Here is a 13,269-nt window from a genome sequence, read left to right on the forward strand (position 1 = left end):
TGATTCAATAATTATGATATAGTATATTGTATAATAGGAACTGTTCTGTGAAATACCTAAAATAGACTGCCAGCTGTCTGATGCTCTTATGTTTTATTAAATACTGATCAAACTTTACAGAGTACAGCAATTATAACGTATGAAATAAACTCGAATAAATCATTGCCCCCCGTCTGTAAAATCTGATGGGAGACTAACCACGGTACTAACGGTGTGCAGTACAGTAAACACGGTACTGCACAGCTGTAAATGTGCCCGCAATTACATGACCCCTTGTTCAAGGTTAATTTTTCATGAGTTTACGGAGAGATAAGATAAATAACAATGTAGATACGTGAGATAATATTCACTATCTTTATCTCCAGTGAGCTATTAATATAAACTCTGAGACAACTTTTAATAAATCCCCTCCACACAGTGACTCTGATAGGAGACAACATGACACGTGACCCGCCGCTGCGCGCGCTCTCAGAACCGCACGTGCTGATGGGGTCCAGTAGTGAGGACGAGAGTAGTAGTGACGATAGTAGACGACACTTTTCTGATCACCAACTTATCAAGACTTACAGCAAATCTTCCAAAAAGGTACGTCTTCAATCACCAGCCCATGAAAGTTTATTGTTAAAGCAAAGCTTGTATTTGATAGGTTCGTAAAACATGATTTCATAACGAAGTGACGGCAATAATAGACGTCATCGAAAATTAGTGACATCACACGAACAGAAATGCGTCTTCTAATTTGTTAAGATTTATTCTCAGCTGCAAGTTATTCTCAACTGCAAGTTGGAGGGAGACTCGACCAAATTAATTATAGTTCGAAATTTTCTTAAGAATTATAGAAAACTTTTAAGCTATTGGTGTTAAATTGGCAAGTTTTCATAAACGAAATTTTATTATCGGCGCTGATAATCGCTTATTGGGCGCTTTTTCGGCGCTTTTTTTTAAAAAGCCGCCCAATAAGCGATTATCAGCACCGATAATAAAATTTCGTTTATGGAAACTTGCCGTTAAATTGAACAATCGGAAATGATACGTGTAAAGTATCAGCAAGTGGGCGGAGCTACTGATAAAGTATTAACAACGGCGTTTTGGCTAGTGGGTACTGGGTACACAATATACAAAAGGAGGTAAACGACTGAGCATCATGACACCTTGACGCCTTGCATCAGGTGTAAACAAAAGAATTTTACTTGTGGGCATGATGGAATGACTTTACTGCCTCAATATTCAATAGCTTGTATCCCTCTTTATAAGTTTATACTGAGCTGGAGTTCTCTCTTAGTAACCTAGGAACCAAGATTCTTACACTCAATTTGATGATTTGAAACGCTCTCTTTTGGGAGAAACATTAAAATTGTACTGCCACAAACTCTGAACACACAGTTATTGTGCTGTCACTGCTGACCCACTTTGAAGGAAATAGGAATAACAGTAACAAATCAATACTACTTGTGATCAAAATTAATATGTTTGATTATTAACCAACGGTATGCTGATAGCATTGGTAGAATACCATTATAAGGTGCCATTTAGTAGTGCTTATACCATGTAGATGATATTATGTTGATTATAGATTGAAGGAGCTTAATAATATAATTAGAATATTATAATATAATGTCTTTAGCATACAAGGTATTCAGTATAAGTACATCTTCAGACTGATTGTAAACCGGTGGCTTAGTTAAGGTTGTTAGAACTATAGCATTATATATCCCGGTCATTGCAGTAATGCTGATGTATAATCAATAATCATGTTGCTGTAAATATGAACCCCCTGTAGCTGCTGGAACTTTTAGAATAATAATATGTACATTAAACTACAGTATACTAGGTAGTAAAAACACAATATAACTTATCCAGTAGTCGGCAAGTAGAATGTAACCCTAAATAATAAGGATTTCAGAGAACTATTATCAAAACACGCTGTGTTAACTGCTACTCAACAACAAAGCTTATTTAACAACTGAAGACCTCAAATAAAGGCTGTAACTAATAATAATACAGACTTTGGTTGATATTTGATGTTGTTAACATCAAACATGAGCTCCTTTGTGTTGATATCATGTAATCCCCATGTAATTGTGTACAGTACTCAAACACTGCGAAATATGTGGTGTGTTATGTGTAAACAGGCACGTAGACAGGGGGGGGGGCTAGGGGGGCGGCCCCCCCGGAAAAAATCGAACCCCAGAAAAAAAAGCCCCCTAGTCCCCATGGTCGCCTGGTAACTGGGCTGTGTTTATGACTGCAGTCAGTCAAAGATTTGAACTGTGGATTAGTAAATATCTGTCATAAAATCCAAGCAAACATTCTAGAAGACTTCTATAAATAGTCAATAGTGTCCCCTAGACCGTAGGAAATGTAAAAATTTTAAGACGATGAGGCCTGAGTAAGTCGTAAATTCTGATTGGAGAATGCAGATTGCTGTTGTGAAGTTACCAAATTTACGTGAGTTCTTGATTCTTTTCAATCCCAGTTTATTGCTGTCCTACAAATTTCTCTAATGCCAAATGTCGTCTAAAACACCCTGTTTCGCAAAAATTTTCCGGGGGGCTGCGCCCCCTAGCCCCCGCCAAGGGGCTCCGCCCCTGGACCCCGCTGGGGGCTGCGCCCCCAGACCCCTGCCACAGCTTGCTCGCTTCGCTCGCCGACAGCCTCCCTCAAAGAAAAATCATGGCTACGTCCCTGTGTGTAAAGTATTTTACGAGGACGCCTTCGTTATGTCAGTTTTCTAAAATACTTTGCTGTTTTCTGAAATACTTTGCAGTTACTAAAATATTTTGCAGATACTAAAATACATTGCAGTAATGTAGCCAGTACAACGATACAATAACTATGCAAATGATATATAATTCAACATTATCTTCCACGCGTTCAAGAGTCGCTTTTATGTTTTATCTTCTTTCAAATGTAGAATCACTGGCTGGTGACAATGCATTGGTGTAACAAAGGGCCTCGCAGACCCTGCTATGAATAATATTACAAAAAGCTCCAGAGGGAGGGGAGATGGGGGGGGGGGGGGGGCTTGTGCTGTTGGCTTATTTAAACTTGAAAAACTTAAAATTGACTGTCCATCAAAAATCCTAACCAAACGAACACATTAGTAAATTATTTGTTGATTCTGATTTGCGTCAATAAGTTAGACATCTGTCTCGATACTTCTAGAATAATCATAGCGGTTATGTCTATGATATTTAACTAATTAAACTAATTAATTAATTAACTAACTTATGATAAGTATGTGAGACCATACTAAAGATTAATAATAAAATAAATCTCTTATATTATACTTAATCGAGCATGAACATTGAACAACAAACTAACAAATTAATAATTGATAGTGTCGAACAACAAACAAAGACCCATTTACTGATGATAATTAACTAATTAATAATCAATAGTACTGGTGAGACTAGTTGTTGTTAGACACATGATGGGAATGATATACTGAACAGACATGAATTTTAGTATATTTGATATTAATTTAAACATCAATTCCTAAACCACCAGTTATTGAGACTAAGAGATCATGAGTAATAGCGCACACGGCACAATACTGTCTGAACTTCTCAATTATATTTAAATGTTCCTGGGAAGGAAATGTAACAATTCGGGCTCCGGCTAGCTCCAGGAGCTATAAGGAATATATGAATAGAGGCGACTGTTTTCCTCCTCCCAACAAAAGAGACATCCTGTAATACAATTACGAATGATGGTGGCGTTGTGGTTCAGACGTGAGAGCAGCTTATGTGTATTTACTAGAACGTGATTTAGGACGAGTTACCCTGGATATTTTCACTATACTACGATCTTAAGTCACGTCTGTCACGCCCGTTACTTCAACAATGCTTCTCATTTAATAATAAAAGCTACAGTAGCTATTTTTATTGACGAAGCGATGTATCAGAGTCAATATATTTTAATGTTGCCAAGTCACCATTCATTGCATTCCACTTGTAACCCTCCAGGCTGTTAAATTCGCCAAATTTTCGTCAAAAAGTACGGCGTATTTAGAGTTCTCAGAAAGTACGCGAATAATTCGCCAATTAAATTTACAACTTCAAGTTTTAATTTTTAGGGCTGTTAAATTCGCCAAAAAATGCGCAGAAAATTCGGTAAAAATGCGGCAGTGGGTACGCGCAGCATTCGCGAGTCTATAATCTAGTTGAATATGTGAATTGTGACGTTATACTTCAAATCTCAAACTTACAAATCTCGAAAAATAGACTTAACTAGACTGTAGAGGAAATAAAGTAATTTCAAGTATATTAAGAGAAGTTAGTTTACTCCATTGCATAACGTTTTCGGGTATGACCTAAATTTAACCCCTTGCGATCTTGGTCAGTTCCCACGCAAGTCACTAACCAGTAACCACGCACGTGTTGCGGGAAGCACATGTTTTGGCAATATTCCACCATACAAAGCCAGCTTTCGTGAACATTTTGATATGGGCACGTGATTTCCTGTTCCCGTATTTTTTTTAAAGTGCGGCAATTTTCAGAAAAAAAATCGTACGCGAATTTAATTCGAATAATACGTTTAGTGCGAATTTAACCCTGGTAACCCTGTCTCATAATCATGATATAATATACAAAGAATAATACCGCTGTGTTTTCAGATAACATCGGAGCACTTGCTGCAAATACAGAAACAACTGCAACGACTGAACAGACGCAAAGAACGGACTGTGTCCCAGTCTCTTACTCCCTCAGGTTAGTAATTAATAGATAATGATAACTTCCTCACGTGCTGAGCCGCGCTATTATATAATATAATTATATTAAGTTATATATAACTTATATATATATATATATAATATAATTTATATTATATATATAACTTAATATTATATATATAACTTAATAATACCTTACAATTGAGTTATAATTAATTTTAATTGGGAATTAATGATATAAGTTACATTAACTTCAGCTGTTTATATCTAGCTCAATTAATAGAATCTAATAGTCTAAATAACTTAGTCTGTAAACTTGACTAATGGGTAACATTTATTTGACTTTATGGACAGTTGCCGGTTCGTGGGCACTTCGGGAATGTTTTAGTTTCTTTTCAGCCGACATCAGAGCTATATTGTAATTGAATAAATAATAATGTTAGCACCAAATTACGGCAGAATATTTTCAATTTACTCGAGAACATTTAATTGACTTCTTTAATAAACTTATCGTCGGTATTTGACTTATCAGTCATCATCTTACTGATTACAATGGAACTAAGGGGTTTCAAACAAACACGAAACAGACTTTGTGACTTCTTCATGAAATATCTTCTATAATTACTGCTGCGTTGAAGCTCCACAAAAACAAAAACAGGCAGGGTCCTACTATTATTGCTCGTAGATTGTTATACTCCTCATTAACTGTTTCTCTAGAGAAGTTCTATAAACTGAACTAAGGTCAGGGTTCTGACCAGTCGAATCGATGCGGGTTGAAATATTTATTTCAAAACTATTTCAGTGATGGAGAAGATGATGATCAGTCTTAAGAGCTTCCTGATGAACAAAACGATTGAACCTGAGAGCCTATACAAGGCAATGAAGGTAAACTTTAACATTGAAAGTTTAATTCTAGACCTGATTGTAATGTTTTGGAATTGTTTAAATATGATGCCCAATTACCAAAATATCCAATGACTTTAAATTGGATATCTACTTTTGATAAAAATTAAAGGATCAGTTCGTTTTATTAGCAGAAAATAAACAGCTAAAAGGGCAAACCGATCGAGCGGAACCGTGAAAGTCGATGTAATTTTTATAATATAAAGATACAATTCAAGTTGTAAATAACAGAGAATTTAATGAACAAAAAGCTGCACTACATGATCATTATTTCAAAAATCATATCACTTCAAGCATTCTTCACCAAGCTGCTCTATCAACGACATTGCTTAAATAACTTATATATTCTATTTAATAAAGAAATAAATGCTTAGATCACGCCGTATCATTGAGGAAAGGGTTGAGGACAGGTTTGAGCAATTCGATTTTAGCTGCTCCGTAACTAAAGTAACTAAATTACCGACGGCATTCAAATAAAATGAAACAAAACTTACACAAGTGGTTGTTGCAGACCCCATTTCCCTTTAATAACAAGTTGACAACCTATGGAACGGAATGTCAACAGCAGTCACACTCCAAGTCTGCTGTCTTGAGATTTGTAAACTTCAAAGCCCACGTATTTTACTGAAGTGTCCCCTGACTAATGACCAAAATAATAATCACTACAAAATCCAGACAGACCAGAGCGAGTGAAGGCATATTTTATGTTCTGCCTACTGTCGATTGTCTGACTTGATGCTTTTACCTTTGTGAATTTATAAGACGGTTTTTTTACCCGCTTTCAGGCATCAGTCATCGCCCTCAAAAATATCACTATCATCGAGTTCGGGGCAAAAATATTGTATACCTCCAGTTAAAATATCCGGCTCACAATTCAACCTTTACTTATAAAAACTCATTTCAGGATCAGCAGAAGCGAGCAATGACACGTAGACAAGGTTACGAGAAACTTCTGGACTTGGTCAAGGAGGGACATATCCTGTGTGACCGGTCCCCTGACAAGCCGAGTAATCAAGCTAGTGAGGAGTCACGTGATCAAGTTAGTGAGAGTCACGTGGTTTGATGATCAGCACACAGATAGCCCTACTGCTAGCTGCTACCAACAACAAAAGCAAAGGTTCGTATTATTCTCATATTCGCCATATCGTTCGGTGTTTTCCGATAGCAAATTGAATCACGATTATATTCACATATACATATAGGATTGGTGATTGTTTTTACATCGTTATAGTTCACACAGCTAAGTAAATTAATAAATTAACGGATTAATGAAGGATACTAACAGTTATGAAAAAGCCAACAATGAAATTATTCCAAAAAACCAAATAAGGCTGACTAATAGTAATACGGATTAAGGACTGCAAAATTGACAATAGATTAACAGAACATTAGGGCTAGCTCAAAACTTCCTGGCTTCGACTGTCTTATCTTCGCCGTGACGAAAGCAGGACATGGTAAACTTGAAATAATTTAAAGGGTATCATAGTTTATTATATTACTGTGCTACGTATGCTCTTTTTAAAAGCAATGATCACACAATTTGTGTATTGGGGGTACCAACACAGTAAATAATTTGTCAAAATGATTGTTTCTCACGGTGAGAAATTTAATGACGCAAAACGGTTTAAACATTTGAGTAGTGAAATTGACTATAAAAATTCGATGTTGACGCCAAAACTAGACAAAAAACTAATGTACATTAAGTCATGATGATTGCTGAGTTAACTAAAACGGTAAAACGGTAGCCTATATTAATGTAAGCAATCAGTCAAAATCAGGCATCCGATATTAAAGCTGGCCATCAGCCAATAGTACCTTGTTGGCACCCTTTTTATTATTTACTCCCAATCAAGAATTCCCCAATTTTAAAATTAGTACCGCACTACTAGAAGTTATACTGAAATAATGAATCAGATTTTTAAACTATCTCAAATGCTCCAATAATAATGATTTTTTCAGTAAAAAACGAAGTGCAGGGTTTAAAAGCCTGGAATCATTAGTCAATGACTAGACAGCATGGTTATTAAAATGCAAAACAACGAATGTCTTGATTTGAGGCCACATCATGTGACTTGAGGCCACATCACGTGACTTGGGGCCACGTCACGTGACTTGAGGCCACATCACGTGACTTGAGGCCACATCACGTGACTTGAGGCCGCATCACGTGACTTGAGGCCACATCACGTGACTTGAGGCCACATCACGTGACTTGAGGCCACATCACGTGACTTGAGGCCACATCACGTGACTTGAGGCCACATCACGTGACTTGAGGCCACGTCACGTGACTTGAGACCAGGTCACGTGACTTGAGGCCACATCACGTGACTTGGGGCCACATCACGTGACTTGAGGCCACATCACGTGACTTGAAGGCACAACATTTCATTTATGTCCTCTGAATATCATCATGTTAGATGGAAGAAAATGCTTCATAAAACTAATATCGAACTGAAATATGAGCTAACAAAATATATGTTTAAAACTGTACTAGACTGGGACATTACTATTAAGCTATTAGTTACTGCAATGAAATTATCTCACGCTTCTACTTCAACAAGACTTGGTCTGCACTTTACTCCAAAATTTCCCTATATAGTACATAATATATTATATTATCAAAATACTTGTCAAAATGGCTTCAAATGGATTACACAAGGCGGAAATATTGCCACTTTCATACCTTGTGAATTTAAAAACGAACATTGAAAATTTAACCTAGAAAATTCAATCGAGACAAACTGGAGACTGACTTTCCAGGACAAGGGTAAATAAGCTATTAAGTTCTGTAAATTCCTTGCCAAGGAGAAATCTGACGATTTCAGGCTTCTAAATAAATTCAATATTAATTCCTCGGTTTGTTCAATAATTAAACAAACCGAGGAAGGGTGTCATCACGGATTTCCCCTAAATTTAACAGAATTTAAGTATGCGAGGGAATATATGAGTTAAATGATGCCAAAAGTGCCGGATATTTGATATTGCTAGATATATTTACTATAAATAAATTCTTACATTTATTACACGCTTCGATAATAAAATATATGGATACCCAACAAAGATGTACATTTAAGTCATTCAAGCGAGACCTAGTGTTGAAATAACAAGATTATGGACTTTTTTAATCAGTTCAGATTTTATGGACAAATATTTTTATGAAGTAACCAACATTGTGCACTTTCATATCAGCTCAGACATTATGGACAAAAAGTACTACTACTAGAAAAGAACACAGTGATCTGCAATAAAATCATAGTATGAACTGTGTGCATGACATCGATGCCCTCCGACTGTACGTGACCAATAAAAACTGGACAGATATTTTAATTTTTACAATTGTGTAAGAATTACAAATTAGCTTCAACCTCCGTCGGTTCCATAATAGCGAAACAATGAGTCTGGAAATGGTGAAATTGTGAAATTGTGCGCTTTATCTTACTCCTCTATTCTTCTCAAATCATGCTGGTGTTATTCCGCCGAATACTCATACCTAATACCGGTTGGCGGTTAACCACAACAAAAAGTAAACAATGGGTGCTTTCGTAAAAACTAATGTCTGGTTACAAAGTGAACACTAACGTTGAACACCGGGAGGTCTCATATTTTGATTCCCGTTAACGAATTTATATCTTTAATGGTTATACTAATACTGTAATATAACTAACCAATTCCCCAGTTTGTCACTACACGGCAAGTATAGAGAGTTCTTGTATCAAGACACAGAACGAGGTGGAGCTAGCAGTACACCGCGTCATGTCCGCTGTAATTTCTTACCTTCACTCTCGCCCTCTCTGTCCCAAACTCGCTACTGTTGCGCTCTACCTCGTCACTTTCCACTTCAATCAGGTGATTTTAATATGGAGAATCATCCGTTTGGGTCCGCGGTGTTATAATTGGGGACGATAAAGATGAAACCAGACTGAACTTTTATTTAAGAGGACACACAGGAGCCAAGAGATAGCCTTATTATATACCATTACTAAAATTATAATTTGGTATCTTTAGTTAGAATAGATGTTAATTGATGATTAATGGAACTCTTGTTTTCTTTCAGTCGGATGTGTTTTGCCTACATCGTCTGAGCTCTCTCTCGGTGTTTCAAGCACTACTCAGAGACTGCCAGCCTAAAACAGTCATCAGTACTAGATACCCTCAGGTATGCCTCATTTTATCTGTTATCCCTACTAATTTTAACTAATTGTGTGTCAATACGCTGCAAGTACTACTACTAGCAAGTCAATGAGCAAGAAATAATTTGGACAGTCTATTATTTAGTGAGACGTGGACAAAGATAACTCTAACATTACCGTGTACCGGGTAAAAGACTATGTTTATCTTTGGTTATATACCAAACGCGGCAAAATTCAGTATTTTTCCAAGACGAATTCGAAAAATACTGAATAGAACGTTAATAAGTCAAACAAATACAATGCTAAAATATTATTTAGGAATTCTCAATTCGTAGTTAACTTAAACTATACGTAATTTCCACATTACTTGCAGGCTAGTTATGTGCTCTATCGAACAGTCCTACACATGGTACAATTAGTTCTCTCTTCTATCTCTCTACTCCCCCTTCCCAACTACATTCACACCCTCAACCTCCCTGGTGCGTTGTCCAACACAATTATTTGGTGAACTCTTTAGATTAATTATCATTTTGGCCAGGTCTGCCAAGTCGAATCATCGATATAACAGAAATAATGTTATTGTTACGTTTCAATTCAGTGAAGTTTTTGGAAAACCAAACAAATTACCAGCTTCATTATCACTTGGTACCTAATTCGGAGGTTTAAAGTAAATCGATTAAACAATTCATTTAAATTACTTGGCCACTGTTCAGGTACGATGTGGAGAGGGAAAACAGACACATTGGACATGATACCCAACTCCCTCGATCTTCTGAGAAGACAACTAAGTTTGCTTCTCAACCTACTCAAAGGGGTGCGCATTGAGATTTTATTTTTTATTCTTTTTTATAATTATTGTTTAACAAATCGTTAGGATGTAGGAGGTGCTTGGTGCATTCATTTATTCACTTTCAATTATTTCTCATCTTGTTGCACGATAAAATAATGATAGACTAATAACTAAAAACAATCATTGACAATAAACTGGTGACCCACAAAGTTTCAGCCTTCAGGTAAAGATATATTTTTCTTGAAATTTTCTTTACAAACCAGGGCCGGGTCAAGGAAAATTGAATAATTACTAGCCCTTTCAATAGAAGATACAATACAATTAGAATTAAATTATTAAAATAAACAAATATAGACTAAATAAAATTAGTTTAAAGTAAACTCTATACTACACAAAACAATACTGTATACAATACCTTGTCCGGTTACCCATTCAAGGATTGGTGCTGAAAAAAAGTTTGTACATTGTTTATTTGCAAATATACGCAATAGAGATCAATAGAAGAAGAGTAGCTGATACCTGAATTCTAAACTCCGGGCCACTCTTACTTCTTAGTCGAGAACAACTTGTTGCAGAGGTCATCGGAGACTTCTGCATTGCAATCTTGACAAGTCCCACTCTTCTTTTTGTCCTCTTCACATGGCCCACATCCCGACGGCATGGAGTGGCCTTCCCGATTATTCTCGAACGCAGGTGGTATGTCACAGTCCACAGATGGTGTTGTTCATGTCCGGTGATGGATCAGGAAGGAAGTTACAGAGAAGCTGATATGCCAACGGCAAGGTGTAGTAGTCCATTTTTTCCTGGCTCCCGGGCATGTTACAGGTTGCTGTTGAATCTGAACCAGGGAGGCGCTTACAAAGGATCTCCGTTGATGTGTAAAGCGGCCGTCCCAAGTATAGTTGTAACACTTGTAATCTTGTCCCTGTATCACTGGTGCATTACAACCCTCAGTTGTTGATCCTTCACATTCCTCGCATTTACCCTTGTCACCTCCATTTTTTTGGTGTTTGCATTCACCACAAGCATGATAGTTCAATTTTTTATTTGCGGAATAATCATTGAATGTGGTTCTCCGGCATTTTGTATGCTTTGGTCCAGCTGACCTTCTGCATTCGGTTGCTTTGACAGCTCCATGTATGCTCTGGAAGCATCGTATGGCATCTTTGTTGCAGAGTTCGAAATTACAATCGGTACATGCTGTTGAATCACTATTGCAAGGTCCGCAGGTGTCAATATTAGTATAAGTTTTTGTTTGGATTTTATAAGTAAGGTTTGTTGGTACTCTAGTCTTTAGTTTTGCGATGAGCCAAAAAGCGGTTTACAATTGACGACATGATGAGACTGAAACCATACTTTCAGAATTCACCACAAAACTTCAAGTAAGCTGTTAGTGTTTATGTAAGAACATTAGAAGGCTATATTGCGTATAAGAACGTATATTCAATATTAAGATGAAAAATATAACGAACTGGATTTTTGTATGGGCAATGATCAGGAATGCAAATATCTAAAACCAGAGAAGGCGTTCACCAAAGGCAATTTTATTACAGGAATCAGTTGAGCTTCACAGATCAACTACCACTCACGTGCCTTTTGATCCACCCTCACACACCCTGCATGACGAGATGTCACCTCAAAAAAATTCATTGCGTGACGTCACAACTCTTCACACCCCTGCCGCGTTTTATCACTCTTGCACAGAGGATCTCCACCGTTTCGAGCTGGAGGTGGCCGCAAATGAACCACTATTTCCTATTGATGAGCTCTTCATTTTTGATCTGTACATGGTAGGTGAGCTGGGAATATTATAAGGCACGTTCACGTGTTTTGTAGCGAGTGTGGCAAGACATTTACTACGATCGTGGAGAAAATTGTACTATTTTGTGAATTGTGATTGGCGGATGTTCAACGCTGATTCATGATTATTCAGGGACTTCGACGACTTATGTTATACATACTTACAGTTACCTAGAACTGTGGTTAAACTAAATTAACTTTAAAATAATGTACGCAATATTCCGGAACCAAATTCATAAATACAAGACGCGTGATAAACAAATTGTGATTATAAACCACGAGTCATGCCCATAAAACCCCTCTAATCTTTTATTTTATACTTTACCCACCTCATAAAAGACTGTCAAGTGACCCAATGTTGGCTCAGGCACGTGAACGACTGTTGTCGGGGGAAACGCACGGTGGCATGAGTAACAGTGGGTTCGATACTACTTTCTGTCCGCTTCAGTCAACAACTTGTATACACAACAATATTTCCCAGGTAATCGATAACTATAAGATAGTACGGTATGTTAGAAGAACTTTCTCCCTTTATTTTCTATAAAACTAAAAGTAATTCAAAGTGACCTGGAAAGTTAAGGTTATTATTTGGTCACGTGTCTCTTATCTTGAAAACAAACTGTGCTGCACTCTTGACGCAATTTACATTAAATTTCCGACTAATTATAATAGAGCAATAAGAGCTATTAGCGAGTAATTCATTGCCTTATGTTAGGAGTTTTGTTAACAAATCGCAACCCTATCTCAGCTGTTTGGATATTTGAACTTCATCAGCTCAAGTTCCTTCTTCTCCACGTACATGTCCAGTCAGGGGTGGGCTGATCTTCTTATGCAAATATCCGGCCTATCTCGATCTTTCATGTCCTTCAAGGTGAGATAGAGATTCAGGTGGAATGTTCTCGACTGTATCAACATTCTACATGACATTAAGGATGTAATACTAATATAGATATAAAATACAATTATCA

The 13,269-nt window shown here is 37.0% G+C and overlaps 1 protein-coding gene across 14 annotated transcripts in view; it reads left to right on the top strand.

The window, feature by feature from the left end:
* The window catches only part of LOC134814412 (probable E3 ubiquitin-protein ligase HERC1), a 60,223-nt gene that overhangs the window by 9,842 nt on the left and 37,112 nt on the right, over positions 1-13,269 (top strand). For 12 of the 14 annotated variants that reach the window (XM_063822509.1, XM_063822512.1, XM_063822510.1 and 9 more), the window contains exons 1-8: positions 6,554-6,695; positions 9,258-9,427; positions 9,636-9,737; positions 10,085-10,190; positions 10,425-10,525; positions 12,055-12,291; positions 12,669-12,782; positions 13,050-13,172. In XM_063822509.1, the coding sequence (XP_063678579.1) occupies positions 6,641-6,695; positions 9,258-9,427; positions 9,636-9,737; positions 10,085-10,190; positions 10,425-10,525; positions 12,055-12,291; positions 12,669-12,782; positions 13,050-13,172 (1,008 nt within the window). In that variant the 5' untranslated portion in view covers positions 6,554-6,640. Of the gene's footprint in view, positions 1-418; positions 586-4,618; positions 4,713-5,477; positions 5,561-6,482; positions 6,696-9,257; positions 9,428-9,635; positions 9,738-10,084; positions 10,191-10,424; positions 10,526-12,054; positions 12,292-12,668; positions 12,783-13,049; positions 13,173-13,269 lie in introns of those variants that run through there. The other 2 variants (XM_063822518.1, XM_063822522.1) reach the window with 2 other exon arrangements.

This window comes from Bolinopsis microptera, chromosome 4, assembly GCF_026151205.1.
Source record: "Bolinopsis microptera isolate Bmic1 chromosome 4, MBARI_Bmic_1.0, whole genome shotgun sequence".
Taxonomy (NCBI): Eukaryota; Metazoa; Ctenophora; class Tentaculata; order Lobata; family Bolinopsidae; genus Bolinopsis; species Bolinopsis microptera.